The sequence below is a fragment of the Lissotriton vulgaris genome, chromosome 6 (assembly GCF_964263255.1).
Source record: "Lissotriton vulgaris chromosome 6, aLisVul1.2, whole genome shotgun sequence".
NCBI lineage: Eukaryota > Metazoa > Chordata > Amphibia > Caudata > Salamandridae > Lissotriton > Lissotriton vulgaris.
Genome location: NC_141694.1, coordinates 359,306,403 through 359,334,316, shown reverse-complemented (window position 1 = coordinate 359,334,316; position 27,914 = coordinate 359,306,403). Strand labels below are relative to the sequence as shown.

General features: G+C 48.1%; 1 protein-coding gene across 1 annotated transcript in view; it reads left to right on the top strand.

The window, feature by feature from the left end:
- The first annotated feature begins 4,498 nt into the window (after positions 1–4,498).
- DCDC2C (doublecortin domain containing 2C) overlaps positions 4,499–27,914 on the top strand; it is a 903,210-nt gene continuing 879,794 nt past the window's right edge. Inside the window, 1 exon segment of the mRNA XM_086925637.1 lies at positions 4,499–4,863. Coding sequence (XP_086781763.1) covers positions 4,502–4,863 — 362 coding nt within the window. The 5' untranslated portion in view covers positions 4,499–4,501.

The following is a 27,914-nucleotide window of genomic DNA, read 5'->3' as shown; positions in this document are numbered from 1 at the left end:
GCAGTGGTCTGACATCCCTTGCGGGGTGTCCATCTCAAGACCAAGACGGTTTCCCACAGTCTCTCCCTTCAGGTAACGGGGTCAACTTTACCCTAGAGGGATTCTTAGCTTTACACCCATATACATGCTAGGTACACCGTGGTACATCTACTTAGGGTCGCATCCTAGGAGTACGCATTTTACTGTCATGAATTTTATATACTTGCCTGTATTAATTGTTTTAGCATGATGGTAGAAATCTACCATCCTTTTACTCTGTTAGTGTTTATAATCATTTATATCTGTTACTGTCTAATGGTTGTTTCAACACACCTATTTTACACTAGAATGACGCTGGCTCAATAAATGCTTATTGAGAAACGTCCCCACCATTTATTCTGTGTATCTCTCTGAGACAAAGTGAACCTTAGTGACTCAGCGATAAGTAGCACTGTTTCCACAGTCCTGAGGGATGAGGGTTGTCATGTTCAATAGTTTCCAAGAACTATTCTCTCCTTGATATGATGGGTTTCTAGTGGCAATGTAAGCTAGTTGGTATACAGGCTAACATACCTGGTAGGGGTGTCTAGAATCAGTCTGGACACCAATTCTGCAGTGTATGTTGTCTAAATACGCAGATCCTATATAGGTTTATAGGAACTACCTAACACAGTCTGTCTTCTGGGCCGCATTCAACGAGATCTCTACTGCGGATCTCTGTGGGCCGCTTCCTGGTCCTCCATTATGTTCCTGGTTTGCTACTGGGTGCTGTTGGGTGATCCTTCTGTGTGGGTCTTTTATTTTTTGGCTTCAGCCTCTTGTTCTGCCTTATCCCGTTGTCTGTGGTTTCTTGTGAGTTTTAAAGAAGGCCGCTTGGTTTGGGTATGCGCTCACTACGTAACTCAGGTGGTGAGGAAGACTTACAAATCGGCTTCCTCAGGAATGTTAATGGAAGGCTGCTTCGTGGACTTTAAGGCCGCCTTTGACCGTGTACCCCACAGTCTACTATGGCTCAAATTGTGGAAACTGGGAATTCCACCAATTCTTCTACGAGCAATAATTGCGCTACCTACACACCAACACATGGATCCGCATAAAACTTGGGGACGGATCATATACCTCAAGGAAAATCCCAACATCACGCGGAGTGAAACAAGGATGTGTATTAGAGCCCCTTCTTTTCAATCTCTTCATCTCTGACCTGTCAGAGTCACTCGACGAAGTCAACTCCCATCCTCCAAAACTTGCCAGGGTAAGAGTCAGCAATCTACTGTACGCGGACGACTTAGTGCTGCTGAGCCACACCAGGGTGTGCCTGCAGAGACTCTTGGATCAATTGTCTCTTTACACCACCGGGAACAAACTGGAATTGAATCTAACAAAGACAAGGCAATCACCTTTGGGTCAAGGAAATATCGAGGAGGCGGCTGGCTGTACAATGGCAAAAGTGTTGACAAAGCCATCTCTTATAAGTACCTGGGGGATCCACATGGATAAAAGGGGCTCATTCTCCATACATAGAGATGAGGTAGAAGCTAAAGCTTTGACAATCAAGGTGGCATTTAAGACGCTTGCCAGGCAACTGTCTGGGCTGAGTCTGATTCCACTCATAACAGTTATGAAGGCAAAAATCATCAATTTCCTCATTTACAGCCAGGAGATCATGCAAGGGAAAGACAACAACCTTGTGAATAAAATAATACCAAGAATATTCAAACAAGTGTTGAGCCTCCCGAAATCTTCATCTCCCGCTCAAATACGTCTCGAGTTTGGCCTTCAAGGCCATCAAGCAGTAGATGCCGGAGCCTTCATCAGGCTGGGTAACAAGTTGCGTACCTCCAGAGAAGGAACACTGGAGGCTCTTTTATGGCAGGAAATCTCAGCCTGGCAACTTGGTAGATCATATTGGCGTTATCTACAATATTCCCTAAAACTCCTGGACTCAGAAGAAATCTGGAGCTCGAATCCACTGCAGCAGGCACTGAAAATTCACATTAAAAGGAACATCCACCTTTGGTCCTTCCATTCAGACAGAGCCCAATTGGCCCAACGTAAGCATGCCTGGTCAATTGTATCACGGTTCCAGCCAGGGATTATGGCCCCATATCTGTCATGTACTTATTCTGTGCAATGGAAAAAAAGATTCATGGCCCTCAGAATGGGTGAATGGTCGTTCCTGCACCACCTGCCGAGATGGCAACGCGTAAACAATAATATAATGTCAACTTTTTAATGGTAACCCAGGTCAAAAGGGCGCTCTGCAAATTAAGGTATAGTATCGGTTCACAAGTTATCTAAACGGTGCTTCTAAGGAAAGATGTGGTCACCAACACCCTTCACAACCTACCCAGTAGGTTACAAAACAAGTTAAATTCCCTGAGCACTCAAAATTGTACAATCAAATGTTCAAATTAAAGTTCCACTGAATTGATCTGTTGCAATCACAGGTTGGTAATCCAAATAAGTTCATCCACATAAGGCAGGACGCCGACCGGAGTGCACGTTCGTGGATAGACGGATTTGCCTTGAGACATAGATCGCATGTGTGACGATCGTAGTGAATAATAATATAAGAGGACCCCTTTCAGACGATATTTGGGAGTGGGGGTCATTTGATTTCATATGAAGAGGTACAAACTAAAAGAATTCTTGGAAGTGAACTTATCATTATATGTGGATTACGCCCTGACGAAGTCAATGTGTAAATATTTGGCATGACGAAACACGTGTTGGCTGATTAATCCAGTGACTTTTGCTTATGGAATTTGGAGAACTTGAATCCAGAAAAGGAAATAAAATACTATTCTTGTTCTGATGGACTTATGTGGATGAACTTATTTGGATTACCAACCTGTGATTGCAACAGATCAATTCAGTGGAACTTTAATTTGAACATTTGATTGTACAATTTTGAGTGCTCAGGGAATTTAACTAATAATATAATGTGCAGGGGTTGTGGGAGTAGCAAGGAAACAATTGAGCATGCATGCCTCTGCCCCACACTACTTGACGACCGAAAAATCTTGTTAAAGAGTGAATGGAATAAACTTGGCATCCGCACATGCCGACAAGCTATCATTGCTTCATTGAATCCAGAAAATTCACTTCTCAATATTCGGTTCACTAAGTTCATGACTCGAGCAGTAAGTATATTTATAATCAGAGAGAGCCAGCAAGTAAATAATAGTCAATTGTAAAAGGGCGGTCTAAGCCCTTTGCTAAATCAAATATCAGCCGACATCAGCCTTTTTTCACACGGATTACCTCTTGCCCCCCGTGCGCTTGAAGAACATTTAAATCATCACATGTAGGGCCTTCACCATATTAATGACCCCACGCCATTAGCGGTACCAACCACTCATCCATAACAACTAGGGTCTTGGCACGTGTCCTTAGGAGATGTTAAATCAGAAGGGCCAACCTTGGTCCCCACCGTTTTCTAATTGCCCGTTATTAAGTTGCACTGATCAGATGAAGTTAACATTTCACTAACAAAGATGGATGGCCAGATCTTTTTAATAATTTATGGATGAATCTTTCTTTTTAACCCACTGTGATGATACGAATGGACCAAATGGACACCCTTTGGTGGATAAAAAACTAAACAAATGTTTTAAAGCTAAGATGCAGCTCCAAGACAAAATGCGTGTCTCTTGCACTATGTGTAAATATTTTAGTAATATCGATACTTAAAAAGAAAAAATTAAATCTTTGATAAATGTTTACTATTGTAATGATTTTTATTAATCAAACAATAAAGTTCTACTACCTAAATCATAAACTCAAACATGAAACATAAATCACTGTTTGTCAGCAGCCTGTGTAAACATAATTAGTTTTTCAGTCCCCATGCTTTTAATGCACTTAAAAACAAATGAAGTTTAAACATTGACTGCATAGCTGTCTCTGTGTAAGCTTCATGGTCGTAGCTTCCCCCACAGTTCCTTCCTACGCCCTTGTATTGTATAACTCCCCGAGCGTGTTTGCTTCGCGTGACGTTGTTCTGCTTCTCCCTATATCTGCATGAACTTATCGCTGGAATGCAGTACTGCGCTACTCTTCAAGTGTTCCCTTTAATGGTTACGTTACTAATAAAATGTGCTTTTATTCAAGCTTAATAAAAAAGAATAACCCAAAAAATGTTTTTGAAAGATACAGCATTACAAGGGTGACGGTATGACGCCAGCTCTCCTCTCACCCGGTAACACAGCAACTGAGTGTCGACGTCACATTAGAACAATGACTGCCAGTGCCATGCGGGCCAAGCGGCTTGGCCGCTCGCTTCCGTGTCCCTCATCCTCCTGGAAAAAGGCCCCGGTTCGCAGTAATATGCCACGGAAAGCTACCGAGAGACGTGCGACATGTAACGTAACTTTCATTTCCCCCCATTATAAGACGTCACGTTGTTCCCGTGAATTTAGAGCGAGTCGCAGACTTTTCGTCCCTAACAATTTTTTCTCGATTTGTCGTAAATAGAATTTCCTCAGCAAATTATTCTAGGGCATTCATCTACCTGGCGGGTATGCGGGCATTCTCCGTCGACGAAACACCTTTCAGGACCTCCTATTGCTATCTGCCACCCGAGACGCCGGGAATACACCACTACTATCATAAACACAGCTCCCAGTTGACACCAGCGAAGACTGTCTTTGTGCACCGCAACGGCGACCCCTTTTTTGTTGGCCGTAAATTCGTGGTGAACAAGCGCCATATACCCACTTTTGAACACTTCCTGGTGGAGGTGACAAGACGCGTGCCGCTAGACCTGGGCGCTGCGCAGCGCATCTATACCCCTCGCCATGGAAGCCGCGTGCGCCAACTGGAAGAACTGAAGCAGGGCCAGCGTGTGGTAGCGGCAGGCAAGGAGTGCTTCAAGAAGATAGAGTAAGTGAGACGAGCTTCAGGTTGTTCTTCAAGCTTGTTTTTTCCTAATTGTTTAAATTGACTGCGTCGAAGATGGTTGGGACAAAATGTGTTCTTCAAATCTTGTTGTTTCGTCTAATTGTTTGTATTTAAACTGTATCAGAGTTGGTTGTCCTCTATCCGACATGCAACTCAAGGTTACCGTCTGATGTGTTCAACAGAGCAGAAGCAGCAAGTCAAATTATGGCTGGTGTATTTCACCAAAACTCATAGGTTAAGGTTTCAAGTGTCCCGTCGTCAGGCATGAACCCCCTGTCTGGCCTGGCTATTAAAACAACAGTGCGTTGCATTATCTGACTTGTAGTTTTGGTAAAAATCCCAGCATGCTAAATTCTGTTAGTTAAAAAAGGAAGAGGTAAAGTAATCTTTATTTTATAGTTGCCCGTTTGTTTCTCTTGTGTATTCTTTTTCTCACTAGTCTTGTTTATTGTACATGCAGAATACGTATTTTGTATTTTTTTGTAAGGCATTGATGGGATGTATCAGGTTAACTTGTTTACGCATTTTGGGTTCTTAATGGAATGAGGGCCTCTTCTCCCTCAGGCCCGGCTCCAGGAATTTTTATTTGGGTGGGCTAAGGGTGCATTTGGGTGGGCCACTGCATGCTCGATTAGTCACACATATGTCTGGGCGGGCCTGCGTCAGGGCCCTCCTTTATCTCTTCTTAGTCTTACAAGGTCCAGTAAAACACAATCTTTTCCAAGTCTCTTTTTAAATAGCATCACTCTCAAAAAGTGATTTTTCCATGTAATGTTCCTTTGATGGGAAGAGGACGTTTCTGAGGTGGGAGTATCAGGCAAGTGACACTACTCGGGCTCCCTCTGTACGAGACTTCAGGGAGAATCCCTCTTCATTACTACCTCCACCTGACCACGGACTCTGCAATGCACTCTCTTACAGGCTTGATTAGCCACTATTCCTCTCCAGTGCACCTTATCTCACAGCTGACTTTGGGCCCCAGCCCCGTATCAGGCACCATCGGGCTCCACTTTCATTTTTGTCGGTAAAAACATTAGTAAAATCACCTTCAAACTTAAAACATTGAATATAGCAGTAAATATAATTTGCACACACTTTTAAAGTATGTTTCACAGTAGCCCTTATGACCCGACTGCTAATGAAATAAACAAAAACAGAAAGGCCATGACAGGGCCTGCTTTAGTGCTGATGTGAAAGTCTTTTTTGGCGCCACACCAATAACCTCCATAAATAACTTTACTACTACCCTCCTGTTGGAATTAGGTAGCCTGGCCTAGGGCAAGACTAACATTCAGAGGCACAGTGTAAAGGTTGCAGACCACCCAAAAGTAATTTCACGCAATAGCACTCAAAAAGAAAACACTACACCAAAATTATATGAAAATACGTACTGCTTTATATAAAAATAATGTTCTCTTTGTTGTCAATTATTAGTAGCTCACATATAAATAGTTCAAAGCAGTTTAGATCACTTTCAGGGTCGGCAATTACACTGTGTACGTTACTAGCAGATTATCACTTTTTAAATTACTAGCAGTCACTGTATTTCTGAATTCTCATCACAGTTTTGCATTTGGAGAACCTGTACCTTAGAATCAACAATTACTTTTGAAGCTGCTAAACAATTTATCAATAGAATTTCTATGGTGCATTACACTTGCCAGTTAATCAATAATGACACTTTCAATTATAACAAATCCACATTCAGCAGGATTAACAGTTTACCTCATCAAGCACTGTGCTTGTTTAACCTGTTAAATTATAGCTTCCTATGACTCTTCAAAGAGATAAAACCAGCACTTTACTTTAGATAAGGCTCTAGTATTCCAGATTTGTAGATATAATCCCCTCTGCCACAGTTGAACCTTAACTCATTAGGAGGACATGTAACCTTTCCCTCTCCAGCAGGCCCCCTCCTCCTATACTCCACTGCAGGCACTGTCTAGAGAGTCTACCCCCACTTCTCCTTACTGTAGCGTGGAGACGATGCCTTCCCAGTCTCCACGCGTCGCTGCTGTCCTGGGGCTCTTTTGAGGGTTCAAAATGCCGTTCTCAACACTCCACGCCCAGCACACTGCAGACTCGGCGCTGGCGTGGGGAAACTTCAACCACACACTCCACGCCCAGCACACTGCAGACTCGGTGCTGGCGTGGGGATTCTCACATTCGAGCAATCCTGGAATGCGGGACGACTCCGCTGCTGGCGCCCAGCCCCTCGCTCGCGTTCCTGAGGGTTTCCTCACACGAGCGGACCTGCGCAGGCAAGCGCCGGGTTCCTCCCGCCTCCACCGCCGGTCTCTCCTTACCACGCCCAGCGGCTCCAGTTGACATGCGCGGTGAGAGAGCGTCTCTCCTCAGCGATCGCGCAGGGCAGGGGACGCCTCTTCCTCGCTCCGCCTACCCGGAAACAGTCCGGGGATTCCTCCGCTCTCGTCAGTTACGGCGCCACTTGCCTCGCGCCGGTAATGGACAGAACGGCCTGACAGCTCGCCGGTTCCGCTCCTCAGCTTCCACACGCTGGCTCCCTCGCAAAGCGACTCCCTGCTCCTCACCTTGGGACACACGATGACAACACCAGAACGGCGCCGCTCGCCCTGCACCAGACTGGGGGGTTGAAAGGCAGAGCAGCCCGGATCCTCCTGGCTTCTGCTACCCTCCTCAGTGGCGCTCCACCACAGCAGGTGAGAGTTAACGCTTCAGGGGTTTCCACAATAGGGGACAGTCTAGGACAATTTGACAGTCTCTGGACTCTGTATGCTGGGCAGAGGACTGCACACCGCAGCGCTGCAGTCTCCTTCTCCTGAAGCTGTCCCTGTATAATTTTAGACAAGGGGCTAGCTAGGCGCCCAGGGTCTCCAGTAACTTCCCACAGCGGGGCCAGGACAAGTAACCAACAGGGGAGTTGTGGGCTGGGCCAAATAGACAGCTTCCAAGTCCAGGAGGTCAATCCAAAGTCCAACCTTCTCCCACCCTTAGCCACCACCTGTCCTCCAGCTGACTTCCACAGGTAGACAAAATGGCTGCCCCGCATTCCGCCTTATATAGGCTGCCCTTCAGTGGTCCAGAATGGACCAGAAGGTTCTGGAATGCCCTATGTTGGTCTATGGCCAGGTTCTGTTGGTGACAGTTGGGGCAGTTGGTGGCCACCATTTTAGGTGGTGCCAACTTTCCTGTCAGAACAGGCCTCTGGACCTGACGTAAAAAACTATGAGGGGGAGAGGGAACACCTATCCCCCTGGCCAACACCTATAAAAAGTCAGTAGACACAAAAATTAACAAGGGTATGAGGGGCAAAAAGGGGACAAAATAAATAAAAATTAGGAGGGACTTCGCCAAAAAGTCAGACAGGTCTAACACGCGTCCCCCCCAGCTGAAAGTGGGGAGAACTACCCAACCCCTTGGGAGTCCTCATCACTAAGGCGGAAATACCTGGAGAGACCGTCTGCATTGGCGTGGTCCACTCCAGGCCGATGTTCCACCCGGAAGTCCATTCCCTGTAGGGAGATGGACCACCTCAACAACTTGGGATTTTCCCCCTTCATTTGCATCAGCCAACGAAGGGGTCGGTGGTCAGTCTGAACCAGGAAGTGCGAGCCAAAGAGGTATGGCCGCAGCTTCTTCAGAGCCCACACCACCGCAAAAGCTTCCCTCTCAATGGCACTCCACTTCTGTTCCCGGGGAAGCAGCCTCCTGGATAAGAAGACTACAGGTTGATCCAGGCCCTCTTCATTGAGTTGCGATAGCACTGCCCCAATGCCATGCTCCGATGCATCCGTTTGGACAATGAACTCCTTGGAGAAGTCTGGGGCCCTCAGGACCGGTGCCACACACATTGCCTGTTTCAACTTTTCAAAGGCTTGCTGACAAGCCTTTGTCCAAACTACCCGTCGAGGTTGTTTCTTGGAGGTGAGCTCTGTGAGGGGCGCTACAATAGTGCCATACCCCTTCACAAAGCGACGGTAGTATCCTGTGAGGCCCAGGAAAGCTCGGACCTCAGTCTGTGTCTTGGGGGGTTCCCAGGCCATGATCGCCTCAATCTTCGCCTGCAGGGGCTGCACAGTCCCCCTACCCACCAAGTGTCCAAGGTACACAACCGACCCCTGCCCAATCTGGCATTTGCTGGCTTTGATGGTCAATCCAGCTTGTCTCAGGGCCTGGAGAACGGCCTGCAAATGCTGCAGATGGTCCTCCCAACTGCTACTGAAGACAGCAATGTCATCCAAGTAAGCAGCAGAGAAACTCTCCATTCCAGAGAGGACCTGGTTCACCAGCCGCTGAAATGTGGCAGGGGCGTTCTTGAGCCCAAAGGGCATCACACAGAACTGGTAGTGTCCCTCAGGCGTGGAGAAGGCTGACCTTTCCCTTGCTCCATCTGTCAAGGAGATCTGCCAGTACCCTGAAGTGAGGTCAAAGGTACTTAGATATTGGGCAGCTCCTAGCCGGTCAATCAATTCATCCGCCCTAGGGATCGGATGAGCATCAGTCCTTGTCACTGAATTCAGTCCTCGGTAATCCACACAGAACCTCAGTTCAGGTGTGGTGCCTGGTGGTGCGGCTTTTGGCACGAGCACCACCGGACTGGACCAAGGGCTGTTGGAAGGTTCAATTACTCCCAGCTCTAGCATCTTGGCAACTTCTCCATGTATGCTAGCCTTCACCTTGTCAGACAGCCGGTAGGTCTTGGACTTCACTGGTGGGCTGTCTCCTGTGTCCACATCATGGGTACACAGGTGGGTCCTTCCCGGGACAAGGGAGAACAAAGAAGAGTACTGCTCCAGTATCTGGCGGCAGTCCTCCCGTTGCTCAGGAGTGAGAGTAGGAGAGAGATTCACTCCCTCCACTGACCCATCCTTCTCTTGGGATGAAAAGAGATCTGGGAGAGGTTCACTTTCCGCTTCCTCTCCCCCGTCAGTCACCATCATCAGCATGACTTCGGGCCTCTCATGGTGGGGCTTGAGTCTGTTGGCGTGTAGCACCCGTAGGGGCTGTCGAGGGGTCTTAAGGTCCACCAGGTATGTGGCCTTACCCTTCTTTTCCAACACCTCAAAGGGGCCTGTCCAGCGATCCTGGAGGGCGCTAAGCTCTCCAGGTTCCATCACCCACACTTTCTGTCCAGGCTCCAGTTCCACCGGGTGAGCGTTGTGGTCGTACCACTCCTTCATGACTGCCTGGCTGGCCTCCAAGTTGTCAGAAGCTTGCTTCCACAACTTCGCCATTTGGCTCCTGAAGGCCAGCATGTAGCTCACCACATCCTGGGGGGGTTTCCTGGGAGATTTCTCCCAACCATCCTTCACCAGGCTGAGAGGACCGCGTACAGGGTGCCCATACAGAAGCTCAAAGGGGCTGAAGCCCACTCCCTTCTGGGGCACTTCCCTGTAGGAAAAAAGTAAACAGGGTAGGAGGACATCCCATTTCCTCCGCAGGCTCTCGGGCAGACTTCTGATCATGCCCTTCAAGGTCTTATTGAACCTCTCAACCAGTCCATTTGACTGGGGGTGATAAGGAGTGGTGAACCGGTAGGTCACCCCACACTCCTTCCACATTGCCCGCATGTACGCTGACAGGAAGTTGGTCCCCCTGTCGGACACAACTTCCTTGGGAAATCCCACTCGGGTAAAGATTCCCATTAGGGCTCTTGCCACTACAGGTGCAGTGACTGTCCTCAGAGGTATTGCCTCTGGGTACCTTGTGGCATGATCCACCAGTACCAGGATAAACCTGTGACCAGCTGCTGTCGGTGGATCCAAAGGCCCTACAATGTCGATGCCCACCCTCTCAAAGGGGGTGCTAACGACTGGAAGTGGTTCCAGGGGAGCTTTTAGCTTCACCCCTGTTTTCCCACTGGCCTGGCAGGTTACACAAGTCCTACAGTATGTGTTGGACGCCGCTTTCATCTGAGGCCAGTAAAAGTGGAGAACAAGCCGTGCAAAGGTCTTGTCCTGACCTAAGTGTCCTGCCAGGGGTATGGCATGAGCCAGTTCCAAAAGAAAGGCTCGGTACTGTTGCGGGACTACCAAGGCCCTCGATGAACCAGGCGAGGGTACCTTGGGTTCACTGTAGAGGAGTCCATCCTCCCAGTAAATATGGTAATGTCCCGTAACATCACCTGCTGCTTGGGCTTCAGCCTGTCGCCTCAGTCCCTCAAGGGTGGAGCACTCCCTCTGCCCCTTACAGAATTCCTCTCTGGTAGGACCTCCCTCCACATGCCACTCCGCAGGGATGGGCAAATCCTCCAGAGAGTCTACTTCCCCCTCCACGGACTCCTGGTCCACCACCGCAGGTGGCCGATCTGTCTCATGGGGTGTGGAAGCCGGAGCAGGCTTTCTCTGTCTCCGGGTCTGTCCCTTCTTAGCAGCGGGTTGGGCCATTGTTCCAGGCTCCAACCCAGGCGAACTCCCTCTCCGGGCAGTCGCAGACCGTGTGCTGACACAGGCCCAGTCAGGTGTACCCAGCATCGCAGAATGCGTCCGGTATTCCACCTCTCTCCAAGTATTGTGTTCCATGTCATTCCCCAACAGACAATCGACTGGCACGGCAGGGCTTACGGCAACTCGAAGTGAACCTGCAACCCCCTCCCACTCAAAGGGAACCTCAGCCACTGGATAGTGGCCCATTCTACTGTCAGCCATCGCGGCGGGGTGGAGTACATTAGGAACAACCTGCTCTGGGGACACCAGCTGACTTCTCACCATAGTCATGCTGGCTCCTGTATCCCTCAGAGCCTCCCCTCTCTGGCCATTGATGGTAACCCATTGCCCATACTTTGTAGTATTTGGGGGCACCTGGATCTTTGGCACCATCTCCCGCTCTCCCAGGGACACTAAGGTGACACCCGCCCACTCACCCCCCTTATCTAAGGGCAACTCCTCCCCGAGCGCTACACTAGCTACTCCCGGTGACTTTCCTCCGGTGGGAGGGGGTGGTCTCTTTGGGCATCTGACATCTCCCTTATAATGTCCAACGCCACCGCATTCAAAACAGTGGAGAACCCTGGGCTGCTGGCTCTGGCCAGGATGAGGGTTCCGGGGCGGGTTTGCCCTAGGGGTGAAACCTGCTCCCTTCCCTTGGAAGTTATTTTGGGGACCTTTAGAGAACTCTTTCTTTTTCTCCCCCCCCTCCTTCTTCTGGGGGGCGCCCTGTCCGGCTTTTTGAGATTCCCCTCCAGTCCCCTTGGTGGACACCCGGGTACTTGTCCAGATGTCCGCCTCCTCTGCAAGCTTCCGGGGATTGGTCAGCTTGCTGTCTACCAGGTGTTGGCGCAGCTCGGGAAAACATTTCTCGAGGAGGTGTTCTCTCAAAAACAGATCGTACAGCCCCTCATAATCTTCTACCTCACTGCCCTTGACCCAACCCTCTAAAGCCTTTCTGGCGTAATCAAGGAAGTCCACCCAGTTCTGAGTTCCCATCTTGTGGCTCCCCCTAAACTTCTGTCGGTACCTTTCTGGGGTGAGCCCGAACTTCCTCAATAACGCCAGCTTCATGGTGGGGTAGTTTGTCTGTTCCTCTGGCTCCAGGGCCAACAAAGTGTCCCGACCAGCAGGAGGCATGTACTTGTACAAACTACCCCCCCAGTGCTTCTCCTGCACTCCATGAACCTTCAAAGAAACCTCATAAGCGGCCAGCCACTTAGCAACATCATCCCCCTGACTGAAGCTCGCTATCAGGTCCTTTGGGATATAGGGTTTGGTCTCCCTGGCTGACTCTTTCAGTTCGCTGCCACCATTCCTAACAGGAGAGGACCCCCGTTGTAGACTTTGGAGCTCCAGTTCCTTTAGCCTAAACTCATGGACCATCCTCCTCTCCTCTTTCTCCTGTTCCAGCTTAGCCAGCTCCCACTTTAGTTGTCTTTTCTCCCTCCTGTCGGTGAGCTCAGCTTCTGTTAGGCTTCTCCCAGAAATGCTACTGCCCTTTCTGGAATAGGACACTGGTCCGGTGAGCAAGTTTTCCCCCTCATGATGGAATAACTCCTCCACCCCCCCTTCTGTGCCCTGGTCAACCTCTTCATCCTCCTCCTTTGTCTCTTGGTGTGCCTCCACCCAGGCCCTAAGGCTAGTCTGGAGCTCCCCCTTCCTAGCACCATGCTTGAAAAAGACCCCCATCTGCTGGCAGAACATTCTCAATTGGGGCACAGAATAGACTTCCAGGTTTTCCACCGCAAACTCCATGGTGAATCTGGCAAACCTGAATACACACCAGAAATTTCAGAGGGGTGAGGGTAACCTAAAACCAACTCCACCCACCACCAGGAATAAATTTAGAAAAAAAACAAAAAGACTAATTGGGAGGGCCGCAAGGAGAAAACTCCTGGTGTAGGTTGGGTGTATTACGCCAAATTACTAGTAAGTAGCTGCAACCAAGTCCGCAATCCCACCGCTAGGCACCAATATGTTGGAATTAGGTAGCCTGGCCTAGGGCAAGACTAACATTCAGAGGCACAGTGTAAAGGTTGCAGACCACCCAAAAGTAATTTCACGCAATAGCACTCAAAAAGAAAACACTACACCAAAATTATATGAAAATACGTACTGCTTTATATAAAAATAATGTTCTCTTTGTTGTCAATTATTAGTAGCTCACATATAAATAGTTCAAAGCAGTTTAGATCACTTTCAGGGTCGGCAATTACACTGTGTACGTTACTAGCAGATTATCACTTTTTAAATTACTAGCAGTCACTGTATTTCTGAATTCTCATCACAGTTTTGCATTTGGAGAACCTGTACCTTAGAATCAACAATTACTTTTGAAGCTGCTAAACAATTTATCAATAGAATTTCTATGGTGCATTACACTTGCCAGTTAATCAATAATGACACTTTCAATTATAACAAATCCACATTCAGCAGGATTAACAGTTTACCTCATCAAGCACTGTGCTTGTTTAACCTGTTAAATTATAGCTTCCTATGACTCTTCAAAGAGATAAAACCAGCACTTTACTTTAGATAAGGCTCTAGTATTCCAGATTTGTAGATATAATCCCCTCTGCCACAGTTGAACCTTAACTCATTAGGAGGACATGTAACCTTTCCCTCTCCAGCAGGCCCCCTCCTCCTATACTCCACTGCAGGCACTGTCTAGAGAGTCTACCCCCACTTCTCCTTACTGTAGCGTGGAGACGATGCCTTCCCAGTCTCCACGCGTCGCTGCTGTCCTGGGGCTCTTTTGAGGGTTCAAAATGCCGTTCTCAACACTCCACGCCCAGCACACTGCAGACTCGGCGCTGGCGTGGGGAAACTTCAACCACACACTCCACGCCCAGCACACTGCAGACTCGGTGCTGGCGTGGGGATTCTCACATTCGAGCAATCCTGGAATGCGGGACGACTCCGCTGCTGGCGCCCAGCCCCTCGCTCGCGTTCCTGAGGGTTTCCTCACACGAGCGGACCTGCGCAGGCAAGCGCCGGGTTCCTCCCGCCTCCACCGCCGGTCTCTCCTTACCACGCCCAGCGGCTCCAGTTGACATGCGCGGTGAGAGAGCGTCTCTCCTCAGCGATCGCGCAGGGCAGGGGACGCCTCTTCCTCGCTCCGCCTACCCGGAAACAGTCCGGGGATTCCTCCGCTCTCGTCAGTTACGGCGCCACTTGCCTCGCGCCGGTAATGGACAGAACGGCCTGACAGCTCGCCGGTTCCGCTCCTCAGCTTCCACACGCTGGCTCCCTCGCAAAGCGACTCCCTGCTCCTCACCTTGGGACACACGATGACAACACCAGAACGGCGCCGCTCGCCCTGCACCAGACTGGGGGGTTGAAAGGCAGAGCAGCCCGGATCCTCCTGGCTTCTGCTACCCTCCTCAGTGGCGCTCCACCACAGCAGGTGAGAGTTAACGCTTCAGGGGTTTCCACAATAGGGGACAGTCTAGGACAATTTGACAGTCTCTGGACTCTGTATGCTGGGCAGAGGACTGCACACCGCAGCGCTGCAGTCTCCTTCTCCTGAAGCTGTCCCTGTATAATTTTAGACAAGGGGCTAGCTAGGCGCCCAGGGTCTCCAGTAACTTCCCACAGCGGGGCCAGGACAAGTAACCAACAGGGGAGTTGTGGGCTGGGCCAAATAGACAGCTTCCAAGTCCAGGAGGTCAATCCAAAGTCCAACCTTCTCCCACCCTTAGCCACCACCTGTCCTCCAGCTGACTTCCACAGGTAGACAAAATGGCTGCCCCGCATTCCGCCTTATATAGGCTGCCCTTCAGTGGTCCAGAATGGACCAGAAGGTTCTGGAATGCCCTATGTTGGTCTATGGCCAGGTTCTGTTGGTGACAGTTGGGGCAGTTGGTGGCCACCATTTTAGGTGGTGCCAACTTTCCTGTCAGAACAGGCCTCTGGACCTGAGGTAAAAAACTATGAGGGGGAGAGGGAACACCTATCCCCCTGGCCAACACCTATAAAAAGTCAGTAGACACAAAAATTAACAAGGGTATGAGGGGCAAAAAGGGGACAAAATAAATAAAAATTAGGAGGGACTTCGCCAAAAAGTCAGACAGGTCTAACACGCGTCCCCCCCAGCTGAAAGTGGGGAGAACTACCCAACCCCTTGGGAGTCCTCATCACTAAGGCAGAAATACCTAGAGAGACCGTCTAATGAAATAAACAAAAACAGAAAGGCCATGACAGGGCCTGCTTTAGTGCTGATGTGAAAGTCTTTTTTGGCGCCACACCAATAACCTCCATAAATAACTTTACTACTACCCTCCCCAGTGCCCCTTATCTCTCCCTAGCTCCCCCTCCACCCCATGAACCCTTCCTCGGATTCCTTCACTGCCAACGTCCACAAGTGCCCCTCCTCCCTCCATGCCCCCCGATTGACCTCCTCATTTGATTCCCCTACGATCTTTTACCAGCTCCTGGTCAACACCCCCCTCCACTAAGCAGTGCCCGGCTTGCGCTGCCGCGGACGAAAGCGATTTACACGTGGTCCTGTTTTGCCCAGTTTATAAGGCAGCGAGGAAATATTGGCTCCTACCATTGATCAGAAACCTGGGTTGTAGGGAGTACCTCCCAATGTACAGAATCTTAAAAACTGATGCCTCTAGCCTAACTGTGTTTGTATTAGCAAAATTCCTCACCAATGTCTGGCACACTCGCACCCGAATTCTGAAGATGCAGGCTCCCTCTTAATTTTAAGGTCTACAGTTTTTAAATGGAATTTTATCAGTATGTAATCTTAAGGTTTTACATCGTATAAAAATGTATTGATTGATTATGTATGGCGATTTTTATAGTGATTATATATGTTTTATTGTATATCTTTGATGGCCAATGGCCGAAATAAAGATTGAATAAATAAAGATTCCCTCACTACCACCCTCCAACAGTGCCCCTCATTGCTCCATAGCCCCTCCCCCTTTTGACCCCCTCCTCGCACTCCCTCACTACCACCTCTACCAGTGCCGTTATCTCTCCCTAGCTCCCCCTCCACTCCATGACCTCTTCCTCGGATTCCCTCACTGCCACCCTCCACCAGTGCCCCTCATCTTAACATTGCCCCTCTCTCATATGCATTTCATTTGTTGTATAGCACTACTCACATCAGTGTAGTGTGTGTCAGTACTTTATAGCACGCACACGTTATACAGAGACAATGAATCATACAAGTATGTAAATCAGTCTACTGGGAATGTCACATAAGCCAATGAGGATTACAAGGTGTATGAATCACATGTCATCCATACTGGTGGGCAGTATATTTTAAGAGGTTTAGCACTGTGGAAACACAACATAGGATTTAAAGAGTATTCCATGGGGTCAGCTTTACTGATAACAATGTATACCTGCCCAAAAATACAAATTTTAGCAACATTAGAATATGGAAAGACAAAGGAAGTTCTTACTATATCACAAAACAAAAAAAGCGAAGTTCTAACTATACCATTCATGTTCGTATGCAGCTCTTTGGTGACAGTTCATTGGTCACTGTCCTATGTTAGGATTGTAACTTCTGAACTGCAAGTAACACAAGGATCTCTGTGACAAAGGCAGTAACCCACCGAGCTTCCACATAAAATACAGTTCATCTGCATTTAAAAACTACTAACAGACAAATGATTGCTCTCCAGCAGGATCATTAATCACCAGCGTTATCTGGGCATTTTGTATTATTGTTGTCCTGCATCAGCCATGATAGTGATAACAGATTGAAGCACACAAGAAGTATGTGTCCTGCTGGCCCTGTGCAGATTTAAAAAAAGAAAAACAAATAGAAACACATCTTTCTACCTACTACTCCATTATTCAAACTTTGTGTCACAGCCCGATGTGATAACCAGCTGCAGGGGTCAGGAAAGGTGAATAGGAATAAACAAACTTCTTTTCTCCTGCACTGCATCAAAAAAGAAATATCCATACAGCAGAAAAGGAGGCAGAGGTGACCGTTCGCCTTTCGCCAGTGGAGATGAATGGGTGAAAAAATAAAGCCTCCTTAACATATGAATGGTCTTTTAAAGACCTATGAATTACTCGGGTGCGGCTGCGATAATCTCTAAAACTGTCTGTGTGTGTGTTTGTGTGCGCCCAGCAAGCTGTCTCAGCCCGGGCGCACACACACACACACAGACACCCTTTGAGGCCAATACCCTTGCGCACCTGCCTTCAAGCCCTCACTACGAGGGCCAAGGCTCCTGTTTGGGTGAGCCAGGATCATGTTTCGGTGGGCCTGGCCCACCCTCTAGAACCGGGCCTGTTCTCCCTCCTAAACTCTGTACTTCCCTAACTATACTCCGAGCATACCTCACTTTCCCCTCAGTCCTTATCCCTTGTTTCTGCTCTCCTTCCCTTTGATATCTGGCTAGCCAGATTGTTGTTCAGTTTGGTTCTTATCAGCCAACTTTCATCACCTTCCGTGAACGTTCAGTCTGCCATACTGGTTTACAGCTGAACTCTCTACCCGACTATGCATTATGGCTTACCCCACCCAAAGTCTTTATATGTCAAACCTACCGCATATTGGGGCATATGCTCAAGGAATAATCGCTAAGTTAGCGTCACTTCATCGCAGCCAAAGTCACAATAAATTTATCGCCCCATTCACAAGCTGGTGCTAACAGCCCATATCACCCGTTTACATTTCGATAGCAGCTGCAAAAAACATCGCCAAAGATGTCCCCAGCAACTAATACTAATGATATGCAGAGTAGACGCTCCAGTGCAAAAAGCTGCGACAGCACCAGTCACAACATTCTCAACGACCAGCCAGATCTGCGATAAGATCACAAAACAGGCGATAAGGTGTGTTAGCAGCAGGAACTTAACACCTACTCTTACCTGGTGTAAAGTCTGACGACAACCTGCACCATAACGGGGAGCCCAGCCCAGAGCCACACCTGAAGAACAACAGATGCCATGGAGCCAACGATCATGCAGCTCGGACACCCAAGAGGGCTATAACACCCACTGCCAATGCCCCCTCCGCCTCCCTGGACCCACCCCCGGGGCACTACCCCAGGCACCGTCCCCCCAACCCCCAGACCAAGATATTGCACATCAACTTCACGAAATCATGAACAAAATCATTCTCCTGATGTCGCACAATTACAACAATTGATATTCATGTGTGGGCAGAAAAAGGAGAATCATGTATTTACCATTGAAAGTCCAAACAAAATATCACAATCAAATTTGACTCTAAACAACTATTTGGAAGAGTCATGGCGGGTCATCCCTGTACAATCTGTAAGTCACAGCCTGCAAGACAAAATTCAAGATAAGAAGGTGTGTCAGGCACTTATCAAAGGACAGAGAGATAGAGAAAGAGAGAGAGAAGGAGGGGAACAGAGAGAGGGGGAGAGAGAGAGGGGGACAGAGGGAGAGAGGGAGGGGAAGAGAGAGAGAGAAAGAGAGAAAGAGAGAGATTGTACAAGGAGCGCAAGGCCAATCAGGCTCTTGGCTCATACATGCCAACTGTTGCATGCGTATCAATATTGGTGCACTTTAAGTCTAAGGCCTGCATCAATTGCAGCGCGAAGGCCACATCTCATTTAAAAAATGCAAGCAGTAGTGAGACTAACATTAGGTATGAAAGCTCCTTTGTCTCAATACACAAGGCGGATGGACAGCTGAACCTCCGACCTCGGTCTTGAATGCGGCTGGCACCCCCTGAGTGAGATACCATACCAGATTTTGACGACTCCCACCCCACGAACTGCGCTAATGAAAGACCAACGTGTCCACACCGCACACACAGTTATCCCTCCTCGAGGTACACCTGCATGGGATGGCCTTGACACATAAGTAAAAAACAACCCATATGTCCAAACGAGGCGCTCCCCTATTGGGCTGTGTTGCGGATTGGGGAAATGGCATGGGCGGAGCACAGCTGTCAGGACCAGTTAATGAATTGGCTCTCCCTCGTGGTCATTGAACTCGACAACGACGTACTTTGGAACTGATTGCCCATGAAGCTGCGCTCGCATTCATGGACGCGTAACTACGTTCCTGCAGCCACAACTGATTGTCACCCAGAGCACAGGACCCAACACCTTGTTGCATCTTGGCGGAATGGTCACATATCCCACCACAACAGTGGACATGTCTGCATTTGCCTGGACTCAGAATGCATGTGCGTGCACCTACGCATGTTGGTACACACCTGTGCAAGGTGAGGCAGTCACATGGCGGAGCTGCACAGCATGGTTTGGTAATGTTCCCACATCTGACATACTGCTGGAGGAAGAGTACACACATGGCAATGTAGTACGACTTGTGACCTTGTTGGACCCTTTCACCTGCTCACTGTTAACAGAGCACACAGTTGGCGCAGTCCTGTGGTACAGCACTATGCAGATCTCATGGGCTGTGAGTCGTGTCCCCTGACACGGGGCGATGAGCAGACGCCAAACATCACATGACTCGTCCACCAAGTTACTGTGTGCTGAGCGCGTTGCTGTCCATAATGATTTGTGTTTATTTTTGCCTCGCTATTTCTTGCACCTCAACATGTTCCTATGCTGCCTGTAAGTGTCTTAAGCATTTGTCTGCATGTTGTGGCCTTTGCCTTCAGTGTTCAACTGTGATGAGTGTTGATTAGAATGACAAATCCTGCGCCTCAATGAGCATTGTATGTACACAGGGAGGGACTGACTGCCGCATGTACATTGGGGGTGATCCCCTTTTGACAGCTCCACCTTTGTGAGCCAGACGTTGTGGTTGGGATAGTTGCTGGTAGACCTCGGCTCTTGCATATCTTCAGCAATGTGAGTATGGTGTCCAACTTCTTGCCATGTGGATCAATGTTATCCATCAAAACAGGCTGTGTCCATACAGATGTGTGTGAGTAGGTATCCGAAGAGATGTTCTGTTGCCACATGTGATGGGGGACACTACTTCAGGCCTGCTACCGAATTTGACATTTCTACACCCAGCCCTATTTAATACATGGATGTGGGGCTACATTGGGGGGGGGTTGCAAGATTTTTGTTCATGTGCAATGAGGCCACAGTTAGTTCATACCTTCACAGTCATCTAATTGGCCATGTGGGTCACGGTCAAGCATGCGCATTGATGTCCTTTGCCAGGGTGTACCTTTTAGTGCAATCAATGTCCCAGCATTCATCCATTCTTTTATACTTGAGTGAACATAGACATGACACATTTGTGTGATTTGGAATGTTTTATTCACATTCTGTGGATTTTTGGAGCTGGAGCAGTACATGGCCATGCCAAGCCCACATTACATGGTTGCCCTGTAGTGCGCCAACCAGAGTCCTTGGGGGAATGAAAAGTTATTCGGAAGAGGATGAGTTCAGTCTGCAGCCGGATTGCTGTTTCATTGGGAACTAGAGCTGATATGGCAATTCATGTCAGGGTCCAGGTGAATGTCGCAGAGTGTTGCGGGGGACAGTGCAGGGGTGTGGAATTTATTAAAATATCTACTTGTCCATGGGGCAAGTTGCTTCATAAATCTACTTGTCCTGTAACAAAATCCACTTGTCCCTTTGGTGCTATGTGGTTCGGCGACAAATTATGGCAGCAATCTCGTTATATAAGAACTCTTATATAACCTCTTTGATTATGCCAGGACTCATACCATAGTCGTTTTTGAATACTAGCAATCCCTTTATGTGGCCACGTTTCTGCAGATCTACCTACTGGGACTGAAGGTAGTGGTAAGCAATAGTTCTAGGGTTGGAATGCCCTTTAAGTATGTGCAAATCTACTAACTTGCATGTTTTAAGGATTTTCAACAACTCTTCTCTAATCTTTTCCCATACTGAGAAATGTTGGAAATTTACTTTCGACAATGGCAGACGTAAACCTTCTTCCGGAGTTGGGAAAAAAGTGGTTAATGGGAAAGTGACCTTGCAAACACTCGGGTTTTCGCATGAGCATATCTACACATGCAAATTTGCTCATGCTAAACTGCAGTTTTCAAATTGTTCCAGGAGTACATTCCTTGCCCTACTTCTACAAATTATTGTAAATTCACGAAAGCTATACAACTACACTTAATGCAAGGACATATACCAAGGGTGCACTTTTGAGACTTTCTTTCATATTAGGGCCCCTAATTTGGTCTGTTGTTAACCACAACCTTTTGTTTATGTTAAAATTCTCTCTCTCTCTCCCTCTCTCTGTATCGGCTGGCTTAACTGTGAGTGACGGCAATAAGCTCTTTCACAAGGAGTATATTGGCACACACAGTAGTTTTGTTCAGTGGCAGTAACTAATGTGCCAGTGTGTGCTTTTTTTAGACACATTTTTTTTGCTTTAGCCAATGCTTGTTATGGTGAGGGCCAGGCAGCTCTCACATCAAGAAGACTTTACAAAAACCTTGCCAAAACGTATTGGCAAAACTAAAAAGCTGATCACTAATTTCAGACATACTGGATTTGCCAATGCTAGTTTATTTTTGTTTCTCATAATCTTACTGAAGCTGGTTACACTGATTTTCCAATATGAATATTTTTGCAAAATACTAGCATGCATCAACACATTTTACTAAATGATGCTGCAAAGAAATGGTACCTGAAATTTCCCAGTAGTTTAGCAAAATGTTTTTTTTTCCTACTTTCATTTTTTTAGGAACATTTTATATTGAAAGCAAAGAGTCCTTAATCTTGCTCTCAATCTTCTGCAAATATTTGCATCTAATCAGAGAGCATTCTGGCAGCATTATGCATAGCCTCATATTTCTAAACTTTGAAACCGTGAGTACACATTTTTATACTGTAACCACTATCAGTAGTGCGATCAGAACCTACATTTACTTAGAGCGCTCACCCTAAAAACACACAAATAATAACTTAACTTCAGGCATTGCCCTTCCCTGGGCTTTAATGTGGTACTGCAAACTGGCAGCCAAAGGGTTTGTGCTGCAGGGGGTTGGGCCTACTTGTCCCAAGGACAAAATACACATTAAAACTTGTGGCCCTTGACCCCAAACAATATGTCCTGGGCGTCGTGCTTTAGGAATTCCACATCCCTGACAGTGGGAGGTGTTGTTCCAGAGCATGATTCATAGGGTTGAACCAGGCAGGGACAGGCCATGTGGCGGGGTTGGATGCTACTACCTCCAACCTCACAGTCATTACCATCCACATCTTACTCCTCTGATATGTCTTTGTTGTCTTTGTTGTCCGGTGTGTCAGGTGTCTGTGGTGGTGTTATGGCTGCATCACTGTGTGCCACTGACACATCAGGGGGCGGAGGTGGTATTGCTGCATCACTGTGTGCCAATGACAAATCAGGGGGCGGAGATGTGTGTGTCGAAGTTCCTGCAGCAGCTATCTGGTACCGCCTCTGTGGCAGCAATGGCAAGATGAGGATCTGCAGGGCATGTAAGATCCCAGCTACATCTTGCTGGTGTTCAGCCGTGGTAGCCATACTTCCAGCCTTCATTGGCTCCATGGTCTCCATTGTCCTTCGCATCTGTGCCAACTCTGTGCTGTCATTGCTGAAGCCTATCTGACTAGACAGTTCTTGTATCCGAGTAATGGCCCCAGCGATGTCAGCCAAGTATTGATGGAGAGCATGGAGCGGACAGTGGGTGTCCGTTAGCGACTGTAAGTGGTTCCTAAAGGGACTCAGACACCCATGTATGGCATCTTATTTATTTATTTATTTATTTATTGTTATTTTAAGGTTTTATAGAGCGCGAACTTGACCCGTGAGGGTATCAGAGCGCTTTACAGGTTCATACAGAAAAGACGGTTATCCCATGAGAGCAATACATCGGAGGGCTATACAGAATTAAGGTTCATATGGTAGGCAGGGTGTCAAAGGGAACTGTGCAATAGAGGGAGGGGGTGAAAAACTGTACATAGGAACATTTTACAGAATAGAGGGTCATACAATACGGAGGATATTTGCAGGGGTGCTTTACATTAGGGGACGGAAAAAGAAAAGAGAACTATACAACAGGGTAATTTACAGAGTCGAGGATTATACAATAGACAGGATATCACACGGGTACTAAGTCTCTCGGTGGCTGTGGAGCAGGTTTAGCTAAGGAATTTACCCATGAGGAAGGATTTAGCCTCTTTTTTTAAGCGTGTCAGGGAGTGGATACTTCTGATGTCAGGAGGGAAGGAGTTCCATATTCTTGGAGCAGTCCCGGTGAAAGCCCGATTGTAGATTTTTTTCTTAAAACGTGCAGGCCGGAGTAGGAAGGTATTTGCCGTTCATGAGTTTCTGCTTCCCCGGATATCACAAGCTTCTGTTCTAGATAGTTAGTTATTAGTTAGTTAGTTAATGACATTTGTTAAGCGCTTGGTTGCACAGAGAACAGTGCGTCCCCGCGCTGACAACCCTACCTACATCTCTTCAGCTTAGCTCACAGAGGGTGAGCAAAGGGACACGGGCGTACTATGCTGAATTTATCTTGGGGAAAAGATGGGTTTTCAGCCTCTGTCTAAACCTGGTTTCAGACGGCTCCATCCTCAATTCGATAGGTAGGTTATTCCAGTCATTGCTGGCATGGTGTCTAAAGGAACGTCCTCCCATCCTTGCTCTATGTATCCGAGGCGCCACTAATAGCATGATGCCCATCGACCTCAGAGGACGTGAGGGGCGATAGACTGGAAGCAGGTCCTGAAGATATGGAGGTGCTTTTTTGTGAGCTATACGGTGGGTGATGCACATAGTTTTAAATTTGATTCGTTCCTTTATTGGGAGCCAGTGAAGGGAGCGTAATGCATGTTTCCCAGAGGCTCTCCTAGGGAGGTTAAGGACCAACCTAGCAGCTGCGTTCTGGACGCGTTGTAGCTGTGTTAGGCCTTTTTTGCTAAGTCCACATAGGAGGGAGTTCCCATAGTCTAAATGGGAGGTGACCAAGGCATGTACCATAGTTTTTCTAGAGCTGGGGGGCAATAGGTCCAGGATTTTCCTCAGGACCTTCAGGAGTCCATAGCATTTTCCCACGACCTTACCAACATGATTGGTGTAGGCTAGATTAGAGTCAAGAAGAAAGCCAAGGTTTTTAACTGTGTCTACCGGGGCCGGGACAGAGCCCAGTTCAATGGGCAACCAGGCAGAGGTCCAGATGGAAGGACAGGGACCTACAATAAGAACTTCCGTCTTGTTACCATTAAGGCGGAGACAGTTCTGTTTCATCCAGCCGTCAAGTGCCACCAGGCAGGCCGAGAAATTCTCAGCGTCCACAACTGGATCACGGGACAGATTGATCACCAGTTGTGTATCGTCTGCATAGGAGACTATTGCAACACCATATGACTCCACCAATTTGGCAAGGGGTTCCATGTACAGATTGAATAATGTGGGGCTCAGAATCGAGCCCTGTGGAACCCCTTGCCTGAGACATCTTACACTGGATTTACATGGTGGGCAATGCACTTGAAATCTCCTGTTCTTAAGAAAGGAGACCAGCCACTCATGTGCAGGTCCGGTTATTCCCTTTTCACTCAGGCGGTCCAGTAATACGGGGTGTGATACGGTACCAAACGCCGCACTTAAGTCCAATAGGACCAGTGCTGCCGTGTGACCCTCATCCGCCTTGCTCCGCAGCAATTCTGTCGATAGGAGGAGGGAGGTCTCTGTCGAGTGTTTGGCTCTGAATCCCGACTGAGACGTGTGAAGGAGCAAGTTTTCCTCCACAAAGCTCACCAGCTGTCGGTTAACCAATTTTTCTACTACCTTCGCACAGTAGGGGAGGAGGGAGATTGGTCTCAGGTTGTCTAATTGCGTTATGCTTATGTGGGCTTTCTTTTTTATTGGGACGACTTGGGCCAGTTTCCAGCTCTCCGGAACTAAACATTCATGGAAGGAAAGCGAGGCCATATTACCTATATGCTTCGCTACCTGAGGAAGATGACTTCGAAGAATTCTCGCTGGTACCGCATCTAAGGGAGAGCCCGAGTGAATGTCCGATAGGATGTTGATAAGCTCTCTACCTTCCCTATAAAGAAGTCTGCGATCTCATTGCATGACTCGGTCGTGGGGGGGACTTCCCCTGAACTCGCTGGAGGGGCGGAGAGTTCCTTCAGAATCATAAAGAGCTCTTTAGATGTATTCTCTGCACAGTCTATCCTTTTATTATAGTACTCTCTTTTAGATTTCCTGATCTGGCTGTGGTAGAATCTTAGTTCACTCTTATAGACTTCGCGTAGTGAGGGGGCATAATCCACTCTCCATCTACGCTCCAAGGTTTTACATTTGGTTTTAGCGGCGCGTAGCTCAGCGGTGAACCACGGAGCGGATTTCGTGCTCCGTGCCATGGCTTTGTGAGTCCACGGGGCTACATTATCCAGCGCACCTTGAACCCATTCTTCATACATCGGGGAGTTACGCCGGGGAGTTGGAGTGTAAGGCATTGTGCTGATGCATTCCAGCTTGAGGTGAATCCTAGCCTCGAGGGGAAGCCAGTTCAGCGCTTTCAGGTGAGGAGTGATGTGATCGAATTTTCTAGAGCCTGTAAGTAGTCTGGTGGCTGCGTTGAGGCAGGCTTTTAAGGGTGCCAGAGAGACCTTGGGTAAACCGGAGAGGGTGGAGCAACCATATTCCAGCCGAGAGATAACTATTGATTGGACTGCAAGTTTTAGGTCGGGAGCAGCTAGAAAGGGTTTCAGTTTCAATAGGTATCTCAGGTGGAATCTGGCAGATTTGGCCATTGAGTTGATGTGGTCTTGCATGTTTAGGTTGTAGTCCAAGGTAATTCCCAGTGATTTGGCCAAGTCCACAATGGTTGGGGGACAGTTTAAGGCTATGATAGCTTTGATCCATGTCTGGATCGCAGAGTTACTCTTGGGCGGGGAGATTAGAAGGAACTCAGTTTTATTAGCGTTGAGTTTGAGTTGGTTTGAGGCTAGCCATCGGAGGGTCAGCTTCAGAGCCTCATTCAGGGTGAGGATCTTTGCAAGAGATGATATTTTTATGTAGATCTGAGTGTCATCAGCGTACATATGGAAGGAGATATTTGCAGCGTGAAGGACTTCGGCAAGGGGTTCTAAATAGAGATTAAAATGGGTGGGGGATAACGTTGATCCATGAGGGACTCCCACCGTGACCACAAAGGGGGTGGAAAGTTCACCATTGATTAGGAATCTCAAGAGATAGGTTTTGGAGGTAGGAACTAAACCAATTGAGTACTCGACCATCTAAACCCATCCTAAGTTTGAGGCGTTCGAGTAGCATCTCGTGGTTGACAGTATCGAAGGCCGAGGATAGATCAAGGAGGATTAGGAGACAGGTTTTGTTTTGGTCAAGGGCTTGAAGAGCATCATCGACAATGTGGAGCATGGTGGTTTCAGTGCTATGTCCCGGTCGGAAGCCGGATTGGCAGTCGTTGATGTGGTGACTTAGCTGTATTTGAACACACTTTTCCAAGAACCCCATCCGCAGCTGGTCAGACATCTCCTCCTGGCACCCTAACACACAGCGTTGGAAGGCCATGTGTTGGTCGTGGGGATCCTGGGAGACATCCGTGGTGGTGTGTGCTTCCTGCTGTGTGGTCTGTGCAGGATGTGGGGTCACCTCGATGCAGCTGGGCTGACCTGCTCCTGGAGGTGGGGTGCGGAGGCTGTCTATGAACCGTTAGAGGGTGTCGGAGCAGATGACCAGGGGGTCCTTTCATCATCAGTGAAGGGATGTCTGGTGTGCTCTGCAGGATGTGTTGATTGTCTCTCTGCAATGTAAAGGGGAGATACAGGTTAACAGTGTGTCCCATGTAAGTTGACGCATTGTACATTTTTCCAGACATACAGCATGACAATGTACATTGTGACTGTTTAGGAGAAGCTGGTTATTTGATGGGGGGACAGTGGACATTTTGACTACATGATGGATATGCGGTTGTACTCGTACATTATCATCCCACACTTTCATGCAATGCCATATGTGATTGGCCAGTTTCTACCCACAAGCAGCACCAGTTGTGTCCTCTGTTGCACTTTGTTCCACATTGTCGTCAATGTTGATGTGCTGTGATAGATATGTGTGTGTGCTGCATTATTGGAGAGTTGCATCTGCAGCTCTGATTTAGCTGACTCTTACCCCTTTGAGGCGGTGTGCCTTTGACTTGTGTGCTTTTTGGGTGCTGGGGCGTGGAGGACTTGGGTCATTTGTGCTCTTGGACGGTTTTTGTACCCTTGTGCATTGTTTGTCTGCAGATGTGTTGTTGACGTCAGGGGTTGTCTGTGCATGTGGATGTGTCAGAGTGTGACCTGCTACTTTGGGGATGTGATCCACACTGGGCCACTACAGTGTCGTGCACCATGTCATGTATTTTGGCTAGAGCCATGCTATCGGTCATGCAGTGGCACTTCCATTGTCAGTGTGGCTCACGGAGCCGCTGCTTTTCTGGATTCAGCACATGTGCATGGGTAGGTTGTGGGACTGGTGATAGGGAGGGGGGCTCCTTTGGGCACATAGTGGACGGGGGCCTACTTGGTGTTTCTAAGTGTGCTGCAGTGTGTCAAGGGTATCAGGGACAAGTTCCACAATTATTGTGGGTGTGCAGTGTGCTACACATGATTGTGCATGTGTGCCATTGTGCCCATCTCCCTCCGTCTCCCCAAGCACTGGCCGTTACTCACCCTGTTGCTGTTGGGTCAGGTCATATCGAACTGTGTCTGGGCTCCCATCTTC